Source organism: Mirounga angustirostris, unplaced genomic scaffold (assembly GCF_029215605.1).
Source record: "Mirounga angustirostris isolate CCGP_5_RB_7025 unplaced genomic scaffold, mMirAng1.0.hap1 SCAF_8, whole genome shotgun sequence".
Lineage (NCBI taxonomy): Eukaryota > Metazoa > Chordata > Mammalia > Carnivora > Phocidae > Mirounga > Mirounga angustirostris.
The window spans coordinates 138,111,444-138,134,887 of NW_026991716.1; the positions used below are offsets into that span (position 1 = coordinate 138,111,444).

The 23,444-nt window shown below is 45.1% G+C and overlaps 1 protein-coding gene across 1 annotated transcript in view; it reads right to left on the reverse strand.

Annotated features, from left to right (window-relative positions):
• Nucleotides 1–1,943: 1,943 nt before the first annotated feature.
• The window catches only part of SLC22A2 (solute carrier family 22 member 2), a 34,040-nt gene continuing 12,539 nt past the window's right edge, over nt 1,944–23,444 (reverse strand). The window contains exons 5-11 of the mRNA XM_045865844.3: nt 20,205–20,319; nt 18,394–18,500; nt 16,861–17,075; nt 15,898–16,006; nt 14,956–15,068; nt 11,875–11,974; nt 1,944–4,429 (exon numbers count right to left, since the gene is read on the reverse strand). Of these exons, the coding sequence (XP_045721800.1) occupies nt 4,363–4,429; nt 11,875–11,974; nt 14,956–15,068; nt 15,898–16,006; nt 16,861–17,075; nt 18,394–18,500; nt 20,205–20,319 (826 nt within the window). The 3' untranslated portion in view covers nt 1,944–4,362. The remainder of the gene's footprint in view (nt 4,430–11,874; nt 11,975–14,955; nt 15,069–15,897; nt 16,007–16,860; nt 17,076–18,393; nt 18,501–20,204; nt 20,320–23,444) is intronic.

The window sequence follows — 23,444 nt, forward strand, 5'->3', positions numbered from 1 at the left end:
AAGAAATGATGAAACAAGTATCTCTCAGATGCTTCTGTGTGTGCATTTATATTTCTAAAAGACATACATTTCTGATATTTATGGATACTACCAAATTGCCTTCCTAAAGAATGTATCAATCAATACTCCTGCCAGCAATGTATCAGTTTCTTCACACCCACATCCAAGTTGATATTGACTTTATTAATTTTATTGATTAATCTGAGTGCAAATATTTTTTTTAAATCTTTTTTTTTTAAAGATTTTATTTATTTATTTGACAGAGAGAGACACAACGAGAGAGGGAACACAAGCAGGGGGAGTGAGAGAGGGAGAAGCAGGCTTCCCGCTGAGCAGGGAGCCCGATGCGGGGCTCGATCCCAGGACCCTGGGATCCTGACCTGAGCCGAAGGCAGACGCTTAACGACTGAGCCACCCAGGCGCCCCCTGAGTGCAAATATTTTATTGTTATTTGTATTTCCCTGGTTAACAACGAGGCTGCACAGTTTTTCTTTATAACTTAATCAACCATTTTTATGTTACTTCTGTAAATAACTATTTGTATTCTTAGACCATTATTTTTTCTCTTTTACTATCTTTTTCTTATTGATTTTTAGTAGCTCTTTATTTCTTTTGGATATTAACCTTTTGGAAATTTTATATATATTGCAAATATTTTCCCAAATCTGTCACTCATTTATTGCATTTGCTTTTGGGGGTGTGTGTGTGTGTGTGTGTGTGTGTGAGTTACACAGCTAGCAACATTTAGTTTAGTCTTGTGTTGTGTAGTCACATCGATCAGTCTTTCACTTTATGTCTCTTAGATTTTATTTTTGCCTAAGAAGTCCTTATTTCAAATTATGAAAATAGTCTCTTATATCTTTTCTAATGTTTCTGGTCTGCAAACTACTGGAACTAATGCTAGGTGTTTCACCTGGCACATTAAATCTGGAATCTTAGATTAGAACACTGATCTCGACAAACTGGACCTGATTCAACATTGTTTCATCCTCCTGGGCCTAGTATCATTACAATTCATTCCTAAATTACTCCCCATATTTATGCAGATATGTTACAAAATCTTGAAATTCTTTTCATGTGTAAGGTGTCTCTTCCCCAAACTTCTTATTTCTCCCCTTGAGACATGCTGGAATCTACTCTAGGCATACCTGGGTACAACATGGGGGGTGGGTCTTAAGGAGTCTTATCATTCCCTCTTAAGTAACTGTGTAAGATGAGGTCATTAAAACTCTTCAAACAAGGGAAAGTGTTTTTGTTTTTGTTTTCCAAAAAGGAAGAGAAGGGCTGCTTCTTTTGGCCAAGGAGGTTCAGGGGATTTGGGGTTCAGGATTTTCAGATTCATCCACATTCAGTCCACTTACAGTCTCCATTTCATTTCTCAGGAGTCCACTCCTTCCCATCCATTCTGTAATTTAAATTTCAGAGGCATGGCTAGGCTGTGAGTTTAATCTATGATGTAATTCTTAACCCATAGGTTCAAATTTGAGCCGGCTTTTCAGTGGTATCAGCCTTGCTTCCACAAAACTCAAGGTCTTTTAGGGCCATCATAAGGAGCTCTCAATTCTCTGGCAGTGCCTCAACCTGACACTTGAAAGCCTAAAGTTTTTATGTTCTTTTTGTAATTTCTCCAATGGAGTCAGAAGCAATGAGCTCTACACCAGAGATTCTGTAGCCATAGTTTCCACTGCAGTGATCAAATTCAACAGTCCCTTGGCCTCCCAAAGTCTTGTTTTATTTTTTATTTTATTTTATTTTTTTAAAAGATTTTATTTATTTATTTGACAGAGAGAGACATAGTGAGAGAGGGAACACAAGCGGGGGGAAGCGGGAGAGGGAGAAGCAGGCTTCCTGCAGAGCAGGGAGCCTGATGCGGGACTCGATCCCAGGACCCTGGGATCACAACCTGAGCTGAAGGCAGACGCTTAACGACTGAGCCACCCAGGCGCCCCAACAGTTATATATTTTTTTAAAGATTTTATTTATTTATTTGACAGAGACATAGCGAGAGAGGGAACACAAGCAGGGGGAGTGGAGAGGGAGAAGCAGGCCCCCCGCAGCGCAGGGAGCCCGATGCGGGGATCGATCCCAGGACCCTGGGATCATGACCTGAGCCGAAGGCAGACGCTTAACGACTGAGCCACCCAGGCACCGCCCCCCCCAAAGTCTTGCTTTAAATAGATACTTCATTTCAGGTAGTCACAGCTTAAAGTTAAGTAACTGTTTTGCGACCGAATGTCATAGGGAGATACTGTTAGTATCTCATGTATCCCTGGCAATAATGTCATCAATGTGTTCAATCCCAATCACATCGTTTGACAAACTGCACATTTTCCTATTTGGGCATCTATTCCCTGGGTGTGGTCCCCAGTATGAATTCATGTGACTATTAATTCATGTTGAATCAGCAAAACAAAAACCACTGTAGGTATTTCAGAGAGAGGCAATTTAATACAGGCACTCGTTTACAAAACTGTTGAGCAAAAGGGAGAAAGGTATGCTAGAGAGAGAAGAGGGTGTTTACATAAGACCAGGAAACAGCGATTGCTCCTGGCTGGGGCCTGAGATCCTGTTCTTGCCGTGAAGTCAATGAGGCGTTGATGTTGCTGCTGCTACTGCTGTTAAAAGTGCACCCATGCCATCAGGCAGTGACCAGGAACCTGCACTCCTTTGGTTCAGGTTGCCAGCAACTGTTACTGCCACTGCCCAAGACACCTTCATGATACAGGGGAAAAGAAACGTCTCTCTTGCTCCTATCTTCCTATCCGGACAGTGCTACCCATTGGTAGAGCCTTATAAGAAGCCAGGTGGCAAAGGGCCGGGAATGTGTAGTTGTAACTCCTGATGTTACAGAAGAGAATTTAGAAGGACAAGTATGTGCTCTTTCTCAGGACAATACTGGGAGATGTGCTTCTTCAAAATGAGGGAGAAAGCCAAGAATGAGGAAGACTTCTGACCTACGAGACAGGGAATCCCTCACAAGAAAGAGGCACTGGAATGCTCAGGAAGGTGGAGAAAGGAGAGCCCAGGGCAACCACTGTGCCAGAGGCTTTAATATCAGCCAGGCTACACTGGACCAGGAAGGCTGCAGGCTCCAGGTTGTAGGGCTCCCTGGAAGAAGGAGCTGTGTTTGAATGCACTGAGAGACTTCTTGTTTTATCAGAGAGTTGGGGGAAAATTGATGGTGCCTATGTAGAAAACAAGCAATAAAAACCAAGGCTCAAGAGAAACAAAATGCTGTGAAAGAGTAAAAGTGTGATCATAGAACACTATGTGGCTCAGCTGTTAAAAATAGTTACACAGCCATAACAATGTGAATGTCAACTTTTGATTGAATAAAAATGTGATAACACGGAGTCTGAAGAGAAGAGAGAAGTTGTGGTTTGGGATGAGGAGAGAGTTGAAGAGAGCTAAATCTTTATATTTTATATCAAAAAGTCAACAGGTAATGAAAAAGTCAAGAGGTGTCCATTTAAAGCAAGTTATTCAGCTATATAAAGATAAATCACAAGGGGGAAAAAATCCAGCTAAAATAGCTGAAAATTATTCCAGAGGCACTGATAGAAGTGGAATGGGGTAAGGAACTTTTGTTTTTCATTACAGGCCTTGACGTATTTAGCTTCTAAAAGCTTTCATTTACTATATTACCATGGTAAAATATTAATATAATTTTTAAACCACAAATTTAGAGCAATTTTTGTTGGAGTGAAACATTACCATGTTGGTTTATCAAACTCTTCTCAAGATTTTTTGTAAAAAGTACACATTTGTTCTCATTCAGTCTAAATAGGGGTGATTGAGTGATTAATCAGGTTGTGGTTCTGATTCTTTTATTTTAGTTTCCTTTAAAGTCTAACCCAGATAATAATGAAGGCATTTAAAATTTTTTCACATATGACACTGAAAGGCCAATTTAAAGTTCCTGACATACATTCCAGACAACTTGATATTGTTTAACTGTAGTATATCTTTAAGAAAACAGGGTCTCTGCTCCCACTTAATTGTTTTTCAGATCTTTTCTATTTTGTTTCCCTGGCCCACAATTCCCCTATGTATTTTGGTTTGATATCATTGTGGAGAAAGTAATAAAATAAAGAAATACAAAGATGAAAACAATTCCCAGCACACCAATAGCATTGTCCTAGGAATGCTGGGAATGGCGTGAGCTGGTGGGCTTTGGTGGGATCTGGTCCCATGGGAAGATTTTGATACAGTAGGACAACAAACTCTATTTGGCTATAGATTTAAGTTTGTAGGTTCAAAGGGGAGTGAGATTGAGTTGCATGGGCTTTGTGGTGGATGGAGGAATCTCTGGTCTGGACTTGTATCATCACAGCAAGGCCGTAGCAAGAGTGGTCTCTCTTCTTAGTTTAAGGGAATGTCTAGTTTCTTGACTTGGAGGTAAATCATCTTTTCTTTATTTTTTCTTGGTCTGCAGCAATAAAAACATGGAGAGGGGATAAAGAAATTGTGAGGAGGCTGAAAACCAAAATCAAGTGGGTAAGAAATAAATGGAACAATGAATGGGTGTAAGCTTTGACCAGGCACAGTCTTGCAGTGTGTTGTGAGTGGTGATTCCTAAAGAGAAAGTTGACAGAGCTTGGTGAATAACTTATGTGATGGAACAGTTCCAAAAATGCTCTTCTGGGAATGGGACTTGCCTATGTTCCTTATTTAAGGTGGTCACTTTTCTATGTAATAGAGGATGCGGGTAATGATGACATTAATCTTGTATCAATTAAAAATGATGATTGCAAAATCTAGACACCATTGTCATTAGTTCTTGTAAATACAATTTTAGAAATTATTCTTACCAATGCTTATTTATTTTTCAACAGTTGGGCAAGTGAAAAATCAAATTGCAAATTTTCTCAATTATCTTTATGAATACTGGGAAGTTGCTGATACTCATGGTAGAAATTCTGCTTTCTTCATCCTGCTGTTCCCAGACATGCCTTTTGGACATGCTCTGTCTCGTAATAATATTGAAATCTGGAGTGGGGCTGCCCCCGTGTCCCCCAGCTCCTCACAAAATTTCCCTTGCCTCGGGGTGTTTAGTCCTGCCTCAGCTTCTGGGCCAGTCTGAGGCAGGGAGTATAGCAGAAGCCCACCTGAACCCCCTGGCGGTGCTGGGGTTCTCTCAGCCTCCAGATGGAGGGGCCCAAGGAAGTTGGTGGTGCTCCCAGGGTCTCTATGCCAACAACTGTAACAACAAAAGCAGCAGCAGCAACAACAGAAACAACAATAGCAATAGGAACACCAGCAACAACAGGAATAACACCAACAGCAATATAGTAACAACAGCAACAACAGCAGCAACAACAGTAACCACAGAAACAACAGGAAAAACAACAGCAACAATAATAATAACACCAGGAACCACAGCAGCAACAACAGGAACAACAGCAGCAACAATAGTGACAACTACAAGAACCACAGCCACAGCAGCAGTAACAACAGCAGCAGCAACAGCAGCAATAGTAACAAGAGCAACAACAGCAACAACAGCAGCAACAACAGTAACCACAGAAACAACAGCAAAAATAATAATAACACCAGGAACCATAGCAGCAACAATAGTGACAACTACAGGAATCACAGCCACAGCAGCAGTAACAAGAGCAACAACAGCAACAACAGCAGCAACAATAGGAACAACGATAGCAGCAACAATAGTAACCACAGCAACAACAACAACAGCAATAATAGTAACAACAGTAGCAGCAACAACAATAACAACAGCAATGACAATAGTAACCACAGCAACAACAACAGCAGCAACAACAGGAACAACGGCAACAACAGGAACAATGGCAGCAGTAATAGTAATAACAGCAACCACAGCAGCAACAACAGTGACCACAGCAACAATAGCAGCAACAACAGTAACAGCAGCAACACCAGCAGCAGCAACAATAGTAACAATGGCAACACCAGCAGCAGCAACAATAGCAACAATAGAAATAGCAACCATAGTAACCCCAGCAACAACATCAGCAGCAACAGTAACAATAGCAACAGCAGCAGCAGTAATAGTAACAACAGCAACAGCAACAACAGCAACAGCAGTAGTCATAGTAACAACCTCACCAATACCAACAACAGCAACAATAGCAGCAACAACAGCAATAATAGCAGCAGCAACAATAGCAGCAGCAACCATAGTAACCACAGCAGCAACAATAGCAGCAGCAACAGTAACAACAATAGTAACAACAGCAACAATAGAAACAACAGCAACAATGGTAACCATAGCAACAGCAGGAGGAGCAATGACAGTAACCATAGCAACAGCAGGAGGAGCAATGACAGTAACCACAGCAACAACAGGAGCAGCAGCAGCAGCAACAACAGTAACCACAGCAACACCAGCAGCAGCAATAATAGTAACAACAACAGCAACAGCAGCAAGGATAGCAACAGCAACAATAGTAACTGCAGCAAGAGCAGCAGCAACAGTAATAGTTACAATAGAAGCAACAACAGTAGTAATCACAGCAAAAACAGCAGCAATAACAACAGCAGCAGCAGCAACAGTAGCAACAGCAACAACAACAGGAACAATGTAGCAGCAATAACAGCAACAGTAGCAGCAACAACAGGAACAATGACAGCAGCAACAATAGTAACCACAGCAACAGCAGCAGCAGTAATAGTAACAACAGCAACAGCAGCAGCAATAACAACAGCAGCAGCAACAGTAGCAACAATAGCAAAACAGCAGCAGTAATAGTAACAACAGCAACAACAATAGCAACAACAGTAACAGTAGCAGCAACAAAAGGAACAATGACAGCAGCAACAATAGTAACCACAGCAACAGCAGCAGCAGCAGTAATAGTAACATCAGCAGCAGCAGCAACAACAGTAACCACAGCAACAGCAGCAACAGCAGCAGCAGCAACAGCAGCAGCAGCAACAGCAGCAGCAGCAGCAGCAGCAGTAATAGTAACATCAGCAGCAACAGCAGCAGCAGCAACAACAGTAACCGCAGCAACAGCAGCAGCAGCAACAGCAGCAGCAGCAACAGTAACCGCAGCAACAGCAGCAGCAGCAACAGCAGCAGCAGCAGCAGCAGCAGCAGCAGCAGTAGTAATAGTAACATCAGCAGCAACAGCAGCAGCAGCAACAACAGTAACCGCAGCAACAGCAGCAGCAGCAGTAATAGTAACATCAGCAGCAACAGCAGCAGCAGCAACAACAGTAACCGCAGCAACAGCAGCAGCAGCAACAGCAGCAGCAGCAACAGTAACCGCAGCAACAGCAGCAGCAGCAGCAGCAGCAGCAGCAACAGCAGCAGCAGCAACAGTAACCGCAGCAACAGCAGCAGCAGCAACAGCAGCAGCAGCAACAGCAGCAACAGCAGCAGCAGCAACAGCAGCAGCAGCAGCAGTAGTAAGGACAGCAGCAACAGCAGCAGCAGCAGTAATAGTAACATCAGCAGCAACAGCAGCAGCAGCAACAACAGTAACCGCAGCAACAGCAGCAGCAGCAACAGCAGCAGCAGCAACAGTAACCGCAGCAACAGCAGCAACAGCAGCAGCAGCAACAGCAGCAGCAGCAGTAGTAAGGACAGCAGCAACAGCAGCAGCAGCAGTAATAGTAACATCAGCAGCAACAGCAGCAGCAGCAACAACAGTAACCGCAGCAACAGCAGCAGCAGCAACAGCAGCAGCAGCAACAGTAACCGCAGCAACAGCAGCAGCAGCAACAGCAGCAGCAGCAACAGCAGCAGCAGCAGCAGCAGCAGTAGTAATAGTAACATCAGCAGCAACAGCAGCAGCAGCAACAACAGTAACCGCAGCAACAGCAGCAGCAGCAGTAATAGTAACATCAGCAGCAACAGCAGCAGCAGCAACAACAGTAACCGCAGCAACAGCAGCAGCAGCAACAGCAGCAGCAGCAACAGTAACCGCAGCAACAGCAGCAGCAGCAGCAGCAGTAGTAAGGACGGCAGCAACAGCAGCAGCAGCAACAGCAGCAGCAGCAACAGCAGCAGCAGCAACAGCAGCAGCAGCAGCAGCAGCAGTAGTAAGGACAGCAGCAACAGCAGCAGCAGCAGTAATAGTAACATCAGCAGCAACAGCAGCAGCAGCAACAACAGTAACCGCAGCAACAGCAGCAGCAGCAACAGCAGCAGCAGCAACAGTAACCGCAGCAACAGCAGCAGCAGCAGCAGCAGCAGCAACAGCAGCAGCAGCAACAGTAACCGCAGCAACAGCAGCAGCAGCAGCAGCAGCAGCAGCAACAGCAGCAGCAACAACAGTAACCGCAGCAACAGCAGCAGCAGCAGCAGCAGCCGTAAGAGCAGCTGCAGCCGCGCTGACTGACGGCTAAGAACCCCAGCGTGGCCGGGGCCCCTGCCTGCACTCACCCCTGCCCCCCCTTGTGAACCCAGCTCCCTGGAGCCTGGCTGCCAGGACTGGCTTTGTCACTCACTGGCCTCCTGGGTGAATCTTTGATCTTTGCTGCCTTCATGTTTTTCAGCTGTCAACGGGGCTAATAATGACAGTACCTGTCCCACAGGGTTGTCGCCAGGATTAAATGGGGCAGCTCGGGCGAGGGGCTTCGTAAGCACTAGCTGAAAGCTCTGAGCGAATGTCAGCTACTGTTACCCAATCTTACAGACAAGGAAACAGGCGGAAGAGTGAAATAAGGGGTACATCAGGAAATGCCCGGGGCTCTCTGTGTAACTAGGACGGGCTGTGGGTGCTGGGGAGCCGGAGGGCTTGGGAGGGGGGGCAGGGAGTCCTGTTTTGGCGCCTCTCCCTCAGTGTCGGGGGACACTGGGCCTGGGTCAGCTCTCCTGAGGGGCACCTCTGTGTCCCGCGGGCCGCCCCTGCTCATCTTTGCCTGCAGGGGGGCCCTTTAGCAGCCCAGCCTTGGGTTCACCTCCCCACTCTCCTCTGTAGCCGTGAGCCTCACACAGATCTGTCTTCCATCTTTGAAAGGTGAGCTGGGTTATGGAATACAGAAAACAGAAAAGCGCAAATCTTCAGAGAAGTGTTTGTAGATCACATGAAGAGAAGGCATGTAAACCAACAACAGGAATAATCTTTGTGACATCTCCTTCGCCTGATGAACCAGCCTGATGGGAAGCCTCTTACAAGTAGACGTTTGTGCGTCTATCACGGAGCTGCGCTTCCCTATCTCAAAACCATTCAGAATATATTTTAAAATTTGATTTCCACTCAGTTGTCTAGTTACCTGTTTTACAAAGCAGCTATGAAAACTATGGATAATACGGTGGCTATTGGACATTTCCAAAGTGCCAGGCACTTTCCATGCATGTATCTCATTACAAAAATCCAGTGAGTAGAAACCATTGTCCCCATTTACAGATGAAAAAACCAAGGCTTACAAGAGTTAAGGCCGCATGATGGGAAATGTCAAGACCTGGCCTATCAGACTCTAGAGCTCATGCCCCTGCCCACCACACCTTACCGCCTTCCCGGCAGGGGAGCTGGCTGCACAAGCCTGGAGAGCCCATGATTAGCGATGCTGTAGAAGGAACTCAGCATTTAGTCCCCAGCTATATGGGGAGCACCCGGTCTGTGCGTGCCAGGTACTGTGCTGAGTCCTGGGGAGACGGCAGTAAATGGGGCACAGTCTGTCTTCAAGGGGAGGCTCGTGTGCATGGGAAGCTTCCCTGAGATAGGGGTACAGGGGGGCAGTTGGTCTAGATCAAGGATCTCAAGCTCAAGTGTCTGCATGCACCAGGCAGAAAAAACAAATGTGCTAGGCACGAGATAATGGGGAATGTGTCACTGTGGCCTCCTCCAGCAGACACGCCCTTCCAAACCCTCAGTCCCCTCTCAGCTCCTGCAAGCCATCAGCAAGAGGAAATGCCTGTGTGGGTTACCAAATCCTCTGAATTGTTTTTTCTTTAAGAGATACTGGAAATCCAGTTTATGTGAAATTTCCCACTTTAAAAATACCACGTGGGTCAAGCAGAGCCCTTGAGGCCCTGATATCCTGTGGCTCGCCAGTGAGTGACCTCTGGCTGAGCTCAAAGGCCTCTTGTAATGCTGAGCTCCAAGCTCTAGGACAAGCCTCAGACCACGGCGATTCTTCCGTAGCCACATCTGCCCGGGTGCTGAGTATGTTAAATGAGAACAATGTGTAGAACGGATAAAATTCAGTTCAGCTCATGGTGCCAGTAGGCCAGAACTGGAGTATAAATAAAATGAATAAAAACATCTAAGCATATTGCATAAAGAAACCTGTGGACAGTGTGTCCTATGTTTCTCTTCATTAGACTTTCTTAGGTTTAATTTTTCAATAGGTTCATATGGTCCAAAGTTTGGAAAGTAGAAAAAGGTATGCACTGGAAATCCCTCCCACCTGTGTTCCAAAGCCTCTCATTCCACAAACAGCCAATGTTCTGGTTCTTGCATATTCTTCCAAAGATACAGGTAAAGATAAATATATATATTTACATATATATTTACATATATATTTATATATATATTTACATTTATATAAATAAATGTATATGTATTTACATTTAACACATATATATTTTTTCATTCCTTTTATAGAAATGGCAGAATATATACTTTCTATATTTTCCTTTTTAAAATTTTTTTTATTTATTTATAAAGTAGGCTCCATACCCAGCATGGAGCCCAACGTAGGGCTTGAACTCATGACCCCAAGATCAAGACCCGAACTGAGATCAAGAGTCAGATGCTTAACAGACTGAGCCACTCAGGCGTCCCCCTTTTTTAAATTAGTAATGTATCTTAGAGGACTTTCCTTATCAGTGTGTATAAAGCTGCCTCATTCTTTTTAATGGCTATATGGTATTTTATTGAATGACATACCATAATTTATATAACTGGCCTCCCAATCCATGGGTATTTCGGTTGTTTCCAATCTTTTGTTACATAAAAACTTGTCTTAAATGGTAATCCTGTACATACGTCATTTTGTACGTGTAAATTCCTGGAAGTGTGGAATTGCTAGGTAAAAAGAAATACACAGGGGCACCTGGATGGCTCAGTTGGTTAAGCATATGCCTTCAGCTCAGGTCATGATCCTGCGGTCCAGGGATCAAGCCCTGCACCAGGCTCCCTGCTCAGCGGGGAACCTGCTTCCCCCTCTCCTTCTGCCCCTTCCCCCGCTCGTGCTCTTTCTCTATCTATCTCTCAAATAAATAAAGTAAAATCTTTAAAAAAAATAAAAATAAATAGCCATTTTTGATACTCTTGTCATATTGCCATCATAGAGATTTCAGATGTGTACTCCCATTGGCAACGTAGGACGCTGTTTACCTACATTCTTCCCCAACACAATGTTACCAAGTGGTTTGATCTTCAACAATCTAAGTTGTGAGTAGTACAGTGTTCGTTGGTACTTCTCTCACTATGTAGGAAATGAGAATATTTTCATATCTTTAAGAGCTCTTTTTATTTTCCTTTCACTGAATTATGTGTTCAAGTCCTTAGCCCATTTTTTCTTTTGTGCGGTTCCTCTTATGGATTTGTTAGAGTTCCTTATATATTCAGAAAATTAGCCCCTTGTAGAGGAGCAAAAATTTTCTCCATGTTTGTTATTATTACTTTTTTTTTTTAAGCTTATGTTAGTTTTTCAATAGAATTCTTTATTTTTATAAAGGCAAACTTATTGATCTTTTTAAAAATGGGTCCTGGATTTTTTTTGCCGTACTTACAGAGAGACCTTCCCCACTATGAAAGTATAAGGGTACTCTTCTATGGCATGTTCATTATTTTACTGTTTCTTTGTATTTTCTAGTCTTTGATTTTGTGTGACTTGATCTCAATGGATGGTATGAGGTGTAAGTTCAGCCTCATGTTTTTTCCAACTGGCTACAGAATTGGCGCAGACCTGTATGGAGGAATTTCAGCTTCCTACCTCTGCATGTTTTCAGCTTCGTCAATAGTCTCAGGCAAAGCCTTCCCTTTGGTCTCTGGGAGCAGCAACACCAGTCCCCCAGCAACCAAGCCAACCACCGCTGGAAGCCAAACAGATGCAAATTACATTAGGAACTAAAACAGGCAGGCTTTATAATCAGAACTCCCCTTACTTCTTAAAAAAAAAAAAAATTATTTTTTGTGATATTCTATACTTACAGATTTCTTTGCTATCTCTGACTGTCCTATAAATATTTTTGCTGATTCCAAACTCCCTTGGATTACAATTCCTTATAGGGAGATGAAATACTCAACATTTTGAGTCAAGGTTATTCTAAGCTAGAGAACATTGCCATAATATTAAGATACATTGGAGTTAGAAAATAACTCTGAAAAAAAAATCAACTCTTAGGAAAGGAAGAACATAACCCTGCCAATATAAAGCACTTAGTAATGAGAATGAGTCAGAACCTCGGAACATGACTAGCACCCGGAAGTAGTGAATCATATATCACTGCATTCACAGCATTTAAAAAGTATAGCCAGGCCTACACTTTCAGTGTTTGAGAAATTCCTTTTGTTCCTTTTTCCTTTGTCTCCAGCTGTATTTTTTGCACATGCTGGGGAGTCATAGTAAACATTAGAGTGTTTATGTGTCTTTAAATTCCCATTTACGTTTTGGGATTTTAAGGTTACGTTTTATGTTTTACGATAATCGAATGCAGGAAATAGATGTGGGGTCTTCATTGGTTTTGGAGTTCCAAAAAAATGCACACTGGCCTCTGTTTTTACATCTTTACAAAATGACAGGAATCGAGGCCACAGAGCTCAGTGGTTCAGGACGCTGGTTGTAGCTCTGGGTGCCTGGGATCCGGTTCTGAGCCCCCACTCACTGGTCTCAGAGCCCTGGGAAGTTCGGTTCCAGACTCTTGGCCATAAAGTGGGGTGATATTCCCACCTCACACGCTTATTCTGAGACTGAAATGCATTCCTGCTTGTTACGTGGCAGAGCCTGCCGCAGAGTTAGGAACGAAGTAGCCACCTTCAGAGTCTCTCTGAACATCTAAAGATTCACTTGGCTGTAAATCACGCAAATAATACACATATTCTTCTGGCTTTGATTCTCTGCAGTGAGTGAATTAGGAAGAGAATATAATGGATTCATCAAATGATCATCTCCTTAGCTTTTTATATTTGCAAAGATAAGCCTCATTAACCAGGGTATTTCTTATCAGTTTTTTTCCAGTACTCTTTCAACTGCTCATTTGTTGATTTTCAGGCTCTAGATAATCGCTTCTGGCTATTTCAAGACCACAATCAGTACACCATTATTGCGGGCAAAAGAAAGGGAAAGGAGTAAAAATGGAAAAGTATTTGTTTTGTTTCCTGCTAACTACTCAGATTGGTAAGAAAAGAAGACGGAACTACAAGCATCAATAACAGTGGGAGTAGTCTTTGAGTTTACTTGAAACGGTGAAATGCAATTAAAATCCTTGATCTTTCCCAGGGGAAGGTGAATCCCTGAGGGAGGGTCCACAGAGGCTCATCTAGGTCTGGACTTGGCATTGCATTGTTCAATGGTCCTTAGAGAAACACGAAGTCTCTGTTTTCCACCCAGAAATGTCTCACTGACCCATCGATCACTCACTGCCTACCTAAGGGGATGACCAAGGTTGAGGTGTCTCCACCTTCCCCCTTGGAAGGAAGGAGCCCAGAGGGTGTCGTGGTATTTCCCCAAGATGGAAGGAAGGCTCTGCGCAGGTCCCTCAGCCAGTGTTGGGAGAGGAAGATGCCCGGGGTCCCCGAAGTGGTACCAGCCACCCTGTTGCCAAATCATGCTTCTGCCAGGATAAAGAACTTGTGTTCTATCAACTTTGGCCATCTCGCTGTTGCTAAGTCACAGCATAGAGAAATTCACTGGGTCTGTTTTGAGGGTGAGTTTTATCAGCAGTGTGGAACATTTGCTGGCTCATCTATAGAACTGGAAAATTTCCCCCTCACAAATCCCTTGAGAAGAGGAGTGAGCAGAGGTACTTGTGTGTGGCAATGAGCGGCATTAGGAGAAAAGCCATCTGGGTGTGCCCCCGGTGTGCAGAGCGTCTTGTCATCCCTCCTCTCAAATGAAGTAAGGGTTGTAGGCCCATGGGGAAAACTGCTATATTTTTGTCAAATTAAAAGTGGCTCCCAGTGGGTCTAAAAGAAGACTGAGCTGGGTGCGTTGAGGCCTTCTGGCTAACACGAGGAGGCGAACGCTGTGTGCATGAATCTGGTCAGCCCTCTGCACCCCTCTGTGTGGCGCACAGGAGAGGGTCTGTCCCATCGTCCACAGCTATGGGGAAAGGAATGGACACGAATGAATGGGAATGTCCACGATTCCGGACCCCTTTCACGGTCTCTAGTAGTCATGTTCAACATTGGCCTCTTCTGTGTGTTAATTGCTGATAGTTAGATTTGTCCCTGTCACCTTCCATGCTGCAGGCTGGGCAGTGGGGGAAGGGAGCGGGCTCTGCATTGGTACATTACTTCAGGGTTGGAGGGAAGGGCTGTACCAATCCTCCTTAAATCTAATAGCCCAAGGGATTTGGGGAAGGGGTGGCCGACATAAGCGCCATGACGCTAATGCATTTCCTTAATGATGGTCTTTGTTTCCCCTGAGTTTTGAAATCGCTCTTTGCAACATGTTAACTGCCTTCCTTTGAAGTAATGAAGTGAAAAGTTTTGTATTTTCCCACGTTCAGCCATCAAGGAGGCAGAAAGAGTGAGCTCAGTGACAAAGAGACCCAAGGAGGGGTGGAGATCGGCGAGGAGAGAGTTAGGGGTGTTCTTCAGGCAAACGGCTTTCCACCTCACTCCTTCTTGAGCTTTGTACCGCTGAGGCCAGGAGTCTTAGTGGCTCCCATACTTGGGTCTTAGTAGCTACTAACAGTATTACGTATGCTAGTATTACTAACACTGAGAGTAGTACTAATTACTAGCTGCATTCGGTAGTTGCCAGTAGGCATGATACCTGTTTTGAGATGTAACAAAGGAGGTCCCTAGAAAAATGGGTTTTTGTTCAAAGGTGTGTCTGAGGGTTTCTCACCAAAAACCACCAGCGGAAGCTCATGCCAGACGTCGGTGAGCCGGTAGACCAGGAATGGTGTGATGATACCCCCGATGTCACACAGGGAGGAGCAGACGAGGACACCAAGATTCCTGAAATGCAGGGAACTGCTTTAACTTCCAGCTTCTCACGGTACAGTACTTATCCCCTACCCCACCCAAATAAATCCTTCCCCGAGTCACTGAAACGTCTGCAAACTGAAAAAAAACGGCGTTCACGTTGTTTTCAACACACACAAATGGTGTATGAGTCATAATTCCACTCATATTCTTGTTGTACTTGTTTTATATTAGCTTTTTGGAGGATTTTTAATGGGGGGGCAATTTTCACTTTTTACTTTGGTCATCTGTCTTCCCTGCAGTGTTCTATGTATGGTCTTGTTCGTACGGTTTCCTTTATTTATTTATTTATTTATTTATTTATTTATTTATTTGAGAGAGAGTGAGTTAAAGAGAGAAAGAGACAGAATGAGCTGGGGGGAGGGAGGGCCCGAGGGAGAGGGAGAAGCAGGGTCCCCGCCAAGCAAGGAGCCCGATGCAGGACTTGATCCCAGGACCAAGGGATCATGACCTGAGCAGAAGGCAGACACCTAACCAACTGAGCCACCAAGGCGCTCCCCTGTTCATACTGTTTCTGATCACTCTGTCCCATGGCCATTTGGTAATCCCTCTCTTGTAATCAGTGTCTTCTGTTCCCACTACACAGTGACTGTATTTCACCCCAGCCTGTAACTGTGAGATGTGGTCTGGCTACTGCCTTTAAATGTTCTTATCCTCTCTTGTCCTGTGGTTTGTTTTGGTTTTTGGTTTTTCTTGCCCCATGTTTTGAAAAGGAAGGTGCCCTCTGCTGGTGCTTGTGGTAGTTCTAGCCCGTAAGCAAATGTCCCACCCACCCTCTTCATGGTGAGGAAAACGTGCTCACCTGATGAATGTGGGGTACAGCTCCGCATTGACCAGGCAAACCATTTCATAGGCCATTGTAATCCCCATTCTACCCAAGCATGCGGCTGTGACTCTTAGCCACTGGAGATCTGTGGGGAAAAAAACGCACCACTTACGTTGCACATAATCCCTGGTCTGCACAGTGCTCCAGAGGGGAAAGTCCACATTCCAGAATGGGATGAGAATGCAACATTTTTCTTCTCTAAACTCAAGACTTCAGAGCAAAATTTCCCATGTTTGTTAGTTTTAACCTTAGGCATGATTCTAACACTCTCTTTAGAACTCAGTCATTAATGACAACAGGATTGTACCAAAGCTGGGCCAGCTCTAGTTTATACGGGCCACCCAAAAGAAACAGCAAAATATGGGCATATTTTAAATAACTGCTAATGACTAAAGGGTTCAAAGAAAGCTTCATGTTGCCAATAGGATTCTCTTGTACAGGTTTTTCTCCTCCTCATTGAGAAAGCATTTGAAAAGGAAAGAAAGGAACTGAATAATTGTGCATTGGTTGCATTTACCTAAGCTTTCTTATTTGTTCTGCAGGATGATGCAGGGAACTCAAGGGAGTTGCCTAAATAGTATCTGGAAAATGCTGGAATAAGACTTCAAGCCTGGGCCTGCTCTACCCCAAAGCCCATGCTCTCTGTTCTGGGCCAGCTCCATGGCCTATGGCATGTGTCCTCTTAGTCTCTTGTTATAGTACATTAGAGAACAATCAGGTGTGATTATTATTGTCTGTTACCGCAGACAAGCCTTGGGTACAATTCTTCTTAAAGACAGGGTGGCCATATGGGTTTGCTCAGGAAGGTCCCAGATACTGTGTTCATTCTTTCCAAATTGACTTGGATGATAAATTACATCATTTTACTACCAGAGGGTTGTGACATCCCCTCTTCGTGCAGCCTTGGCAGACAAGACCCCAGCATGGCTCGACACTTACCCTCAGGGATGAAAACCGAGGTGAGGCAGGCTGCTCCTGCCACCAAATTTGATGTAGCCCACGGAAACCGACGACCTATACGGTCAATGGTGAGGATGATGATGAGGGCGGCTGGGAATTCCACCAGGGCAGAGTAGAAGAAATCCAAGTAGATATTGCTCCCCGCAAGGCCCATGTGCATGATGAGGCCTTGGTAGAGAACAGAGCTCGTGAACCTGAGCAAAGAGGAGAAGCTCAGGTCAAGCCAAGCACCAGAAGCAAGTCACCAAAAAGGAGAGGCTTCTGGAAAAAGAAGAGTTGATCGTGGGTCATCTTTCTTTGTCATCTTCTTATTGCTTTTCCCTTCATTCTACTGCTTTTCCATGATCTGAACCACGGCGGTGGCTGACTGTGACCCCAGAACCAGGAAAGGGGAAGAAAGGAGGATTGCGCTCCTGGGCCAAATTGAAAAGTAGAAAGAAATGTCTTTCTAGGGTGACTTATTTGCTAAAACTGTATCAGGTTATTAGTGATTGTTAATTATTTCTCTCTTTGTGATCCTCTAATGGAATTGGGATCAAAGGGATTGACTACTTAATTCAAATTTTAGGAAACCAGAGACCCAAACGGGTACAGCCTCCCTTCCTGCTGATTTCTCTTCTGACACAATATAGACAACATTTTGACAATGTTTTTTGGTTATGTTTTGTTGACCAGAAGTTATCTGCAATGGCAAATAAGAGGATGCTTGGCAACAGTCACAACTATTCAGAAAAGGAAAGAAGGGTACGAAGCCAAATTTCCCGGCTGTATTTTACAGGTAGTATTTTCAAGGTTGCTAAATGAGTTCCTAAGGAGCCTTGCTTCTGTCCGTGATTCCAAATCTTCGCGTGGCTGGCGTGAACCCCAGGACACACTGAAAGGAAAGTGAGCTGCACTAAGGAAGGCTCAGTGCAGGGTGAATGGCTCACAGCTCCAGGAGCAGCCTGCAGACTGTGGAAACAATCGTGCGTCAGCCACCGGACTGTGGAGCCAGTGGATTATTCCTTGTGGTTTATCCTCCTTCATAAGTTTATTTCTTTCTCCAATAGACAAGAAAGGGAAAAGACCCTTCCCTTGCTAGCCCCGTATAATGAGAGATCTATACTCATCATAGGTATAGAACCGGTAGTTCTCAGGTTGGGCTATATGTCAGACTCACCTGGAGAATGTTAAAATATTGGTGCCTAGACTTTCCCTGGGCCAACTGCATCAGTATTTTCTGGGGCCAGGGTGGGGGTCCTGGTGTTGTTATTTTATAATCTCACAGGACGTTTTAAGGCAATGCCAAGGTTGAGGACATACTTATCTATGCCTTGAGACTGACTTCAAACACCTGCCTGAAAAAATGGTATCAGAAAACGCGGCTATAAATGAGTCCCCTTGCTGCCCACTGTCCATACTTACACCGGAGCTAGGCTGTGACAGTGCTGTCTTGGTCCCTCCCCTAATGTGGATGACGGGGATAAAAAAAAAAAAACGTGGAGGGATTTTAAAGTGAAAAACATTCCTTACCAATTGTACATCAAGATCAAAGTGTGTTTCCTTATCTGAGGGGTTCTGACCAAGTCAAGAAATGAAGGATTCAGCTTCTCGTCAACTTCCTCTTCAGGTCTGAGGCTCTAGGAACGGAAACAGGAGGAACAGCTTTGTGTGGTGAAAGACAGTGTCCCCAGGTAAGACAGGGAATCCCGACAGTACCTGACACCTGCTGAGGGCTTCTAATGAGCCTTTCACACTTACTAGCTCATTTAACCTTGGCTATCCGGGTAGTTCGGTTCCATCTTTTTCATCCCCTTTCACAGAAGGGGAAGCTGGGCTAGGGGGAGTTAGGTCACTCATGGGCCTATGTCCAGTGGCACTGAAGGTCAAGCACAGGGGAGCAGAAGAAGGCCCAGCCCAGGGGCCCTGAGGGCTGGGGGCACCGGGCGTGCTCCCTGCCGGACCAGGTGCGGCCCATCGCTCAGGAGGCTCTGCTCTGGGACCTTGGGACTTGGAGCAGCTCGGTATTGCCTGGAACTTGTTGGAATGAAAGACCCGGGGCCCCTGTCCAGACACGTTGAACTGGAATCTGCATTTCGGCAGGGTCCCCAGGGGCATCCTGGGCACAGGTATTAATTAACGTTGGGGAAGCCCTGCGCTAGAAGAGAACAGTAGGTGGTGGAGTTGAGATTCAATCTCCAGGGCTCAGGAAGCAGAATCTTTGCAAAACCACTTCTTCCTACAGCCACACAGGAGGGTGTCTGCAAGCCCGAGGAGCAGGGGAAGAACCTCCTGCAGACTCACCGCTCTCATGTGAATGAACTCTGCACTTTGGCCAGACTGTGACTCACGTGTCCTTTAGTCCCTGACCAATTTCTGAAAGGATCTGAAACTTAAGAATCAGGGCTATGCTGGTTATCCGTGGAAAAGGGGATCTACCCCAACCACCCAGAAACTGGAGAGGAAGTGAAAAAAAAAAAAGGCCTCCAAGTCCCCAAATGCTTACTCTAAAGTCATGTAAATCATAAATGCTTACAGGTAACCTATCTTAGATCCTGGAGCAGAGACGATTACTCTTTTATTTATTTATTTTTTAAAGATTTTATTTATTTATTTGAGAGAGAGAGAAAGCACATGAGAGGGGGGAGGGTCAGAGGGAGAAGCAGGCTCCCTGCTTGGAGCAGGGAGCCCGATGCGGGACTCGATCCAGGGACTCCAGAATCATGACCTGAGCCGAAAGCAGTCGCTTAACCAACTGAGCCACCCAGGCGCCCCGATTACTCTTATTTTGACAGAGTTTTCTAATCAGCTTGATTTTTGCTTTTCCATCCCCTGTCAGGTCAAAAGGCTTTAGGTAAGGTGATGAGGTCTACCAAAGGCAAACCATGAAATGCAGAGAAAATGGACACCCCCATGTTGTGTTTTATTTTAAAAGACAGGAGACTGCTCACAATGTTTTGGGACAATTTTCTATCCAAAATGTTTAAAATTCTAAGAAATGATTTGTGTCTGAAGACTCTTCCCTCCGGGGAAAAGCCCCCTCCCTGAGCGTGCAGATGGACACCCGGGGAAGGAAAACATCGGGTACCTGGGTACCAGTGCCCGCCACAGCCTTGGGTTGCACACTATAGAAGCTTCTCGTTTGCCTTTAAATGATTTTTGGTTTCCTTTTAGTTTTATGTTTTTGATTGATTTAGAATTTTCTTTACCAGGGACCATGAGTCCTAGCACGACAGAAATATCCTGTTACATATGGTGAGCCCCCTCTGCGACTCCCTATTGAGAACGCATGGCTTTCCCAGATCCTCCTGTTCCCTGATCTGATAGTTCAGCTGCTTGCTTACCTGAAGGGAGGCCGGCAGAGATTTTCCATTTTTCTTTGCGATGTACTTAATGACGCTCATGGCTTTAGCACTTTTGTTCTGGGAGATCAGCCACCTCGGAGACTCAGGTATGCACCTAGGGTATAGCACAATGTTATCAGTGCTGTTCAGTCTGGGATGAGGGCGTCTTCCTGAGCCTCCGTCCCCAGTGGTCGTAATCAAATTTCTGCAAGGGATCTTACACAGTGAAGTTCGGTTGGATCTACAAAGGAGATAAAATTGTGCAGGGGCTGCCCAGCAAAAGAAATCAACAAAATGAGAAAGCAGCCTACTGGATGGGAGAAAATATTTACAAATCATATATCAGGTGAGGGATGAATGCCCAAAATATACAAAGAACTCATACAACTCAAATGCAAAAAAAAAAAAAAAATCTGATTTAAAAATGGGCAGAGAATCTTAATATACATTTTCCCAAAAAAGACATTCAGATGGCCAATAGGTACATGAAAAGATGCTCAACATCACTCATCACCAGGGAAACACAAATTGACGCCACAAGGAAATTGTCACTTCACATCTGTTAGGATGGCTAGAATCAACAAGATAAGAAATAACATATGCTGACCGGGTGTAGGGAAAGGGAATGCAAACTGGTGCAGCCACTGTGGGAAACGGTGTGGAGGGCCCTCAAAAGATTAAAAATAAAACTACCCTATGATCCAGCCATTCCACTTCTGGGTATTTATTAGAAGGAAAGAGAAATACTAATTCAAAAAGATATACACACCCCTGTGTTTCTTGCAACATTATCTACAAGAGCCAAGTCATGGAAACAACCTAAGGGTGTGTATGTGTATATATATATATATATATATATATATATATATATATATATATAATGGAATATTATTCAGCCATATAAGAGAATGACGTCTTATCATCTGTGACAACATGGGTGGGCCTAGAAGGTATTATGCTAAGTGAAATAAGTCAGAGAAAGACAAATACTGTACGATCTCACTTATACGTGGAACCTAAAACAAACAAAGCTCAAAGATACAGGGAACAGATTGGTGGGGGAGGAGGTGGACAAAATGGGTGAAGGGGTCAAAAGGCACAAACTTCCAGTTACAAAATAAATAAGTCCTGAGGATATAATATATAGTATGGTGACTATAGTTAATAATACTATATTGCATGGGGCACCTGAGCGGCTCAGTCAGTTGGATATCTGCCTTCAGCTCAGGTCATGATCCTGGGATCCTGGGATCGAGCCCCGCCTCGGGCTCCCTGGTCCGCGGGGAGGGGTTATGGTATATGGGTTTTTCCTCCTTCACCCGCTGACTTCTATTCAGCCTTGTGCAGGAACCTTGCAGGTCCCCTCTTCAGAGAGTTCCCAGTAGGACTCTGCAAAGCAGGGGTCAGCTGAATATCCAGCCAGCCCTGTGCTAGAGGGACGAGAAGCAGGTTGGCTGGGGCTGGGCACGTGCTGAGAGCTGACAGCTGGGCTGCAGGGCTGCTGGTGGCAGGATGCAGTTCCGTCATGGGGGAAAGCAAGAGCTTTATGTGTATTATTCTGACAGCTGATTTCTCAAAGAAGGAGGTAAGAGTTTGAGGCAAGCTGGTGGATCTGGGCGGACACAGGGAGCCCCTGGAGCTCCTTGAGCAGGACTCCAGCCACTTGGATCTGTGTTTGGAGACCACTCTTGGAGCGGCTGGCTCAGGGTTGATGGGAGGAAGGGGGACTGGCAGGATGGAGGTAGCAGGGCTGGCCTGGTGGGAGCTCTGGCCTAGAGTCATGTGGGCCATCACTCTGGGAGAGAAGGTTGCTCTGAGAGGTGGAACTTCAAGGAACTCGGGACAGAAGTTTGTGGGAGTGCAGTGGAGAGAGGAATCAACGACAACTGATTAAGATTTGACATTAAGAATGGAAATGTGGTGAGCTCAGCCATAATCAATCCACAACTCACAGAGCCATCCCTTCTGCTATGACACCATAGGGCGATTTTTCTAGATCACATTTGGTGCACAGGTTGAGCCCGGTCACCCACACCTCAGGAAGCAGGGTCAGTTCAGCCAGGTGTTGCATGAACTGAAGGGCCAAGAAGGTGAAGGACTTGGGAACCAGATCCGAGAAGACGGGAACCATAAGTGGCTAGCCTACAGGTGGAAAGTCTGGATGGACTCTCAGAAGCATATCCAGATAGTTCAAGAATTGCCCGGGAGAATAGAAATTAATTTTTTGAAGCTCTAAGTGCAGAATTGGGAGCCCTGGGTACACTTGCCGGGAATGTAAATTCTGGCTCAATGAGAAGTCTCTGGAACATGAGCTTTGGGTTCTACAGTAAAGTGGCTTGCTTGATGATGAAGTAGGAGCTAGCCATTAACAGTGTTCAAGCAGAAGCCCTGGACAGGAAGCTGAGCCAGAGGGCCCCTAATGTTACCTGCCCTCAAACAGCTGACAGCCTACTGGGACAGACGGACAAGTCCCTCAGTGTCAAGTGAACAGCTGATCTCAACAAGCAGTAAGATATGAGGGTTACAGAGACGTGTGTGTAATGCCACGGGGCAGGGGACAGTGGCCCCACCAGGGCAGGCTGATCAAGGCCAGCCTGCACAGAGTCCCTCCTCCGGTGACTGCCACATCCCCTCTGCCCCCATAGCTCCTGCCTTCTAATCATGGCACCCCCCCTCTCTTCTTCTGTCCTGGCTTCTCATCCTTAGCTTGCCTTTTCAGGATTTGGTGTTTTCTTGTGATCTGCCCCATTTCCTTCCTCTCCTGACTCTGCTCATTTTCTCTGAGTGATTGCCTCCATCCCGTAGCTACAACAAAGACGGGAATTTTACTTGAATTCCTGATCCTTACGTTCAACCGCGCCTGGCTATGCGCACGTTCATGTCCTTTCCGAATCTCCAACTTCGGCATGTCCCAAGCTCACCTCATCCTCCCACCTTTCAAACCCACTCCTCCTCCTGTGTTCCTTACCTCTGAACGGTGCCCCCAGCACATACACACAAACCTCTGCTCCACTCACGAGGCACCTCCTCTCTCTAAACCTTCACATTCAGTCTCCACCAACCTCTGTCATTGCTACCTGATGCAATGTGTTTACAGTTTCCTTCACTTGTCTTATTTCAGGCCCTGTCCTCTCTTGCAAGGATTATGGCAATAGTTCCTTGCCTAATCTCTTTATCCCCACTCTTCCCCCCAAACACCTGTTTTCTACTCTACATTGCCAGTGATGTTTTAATGATGGT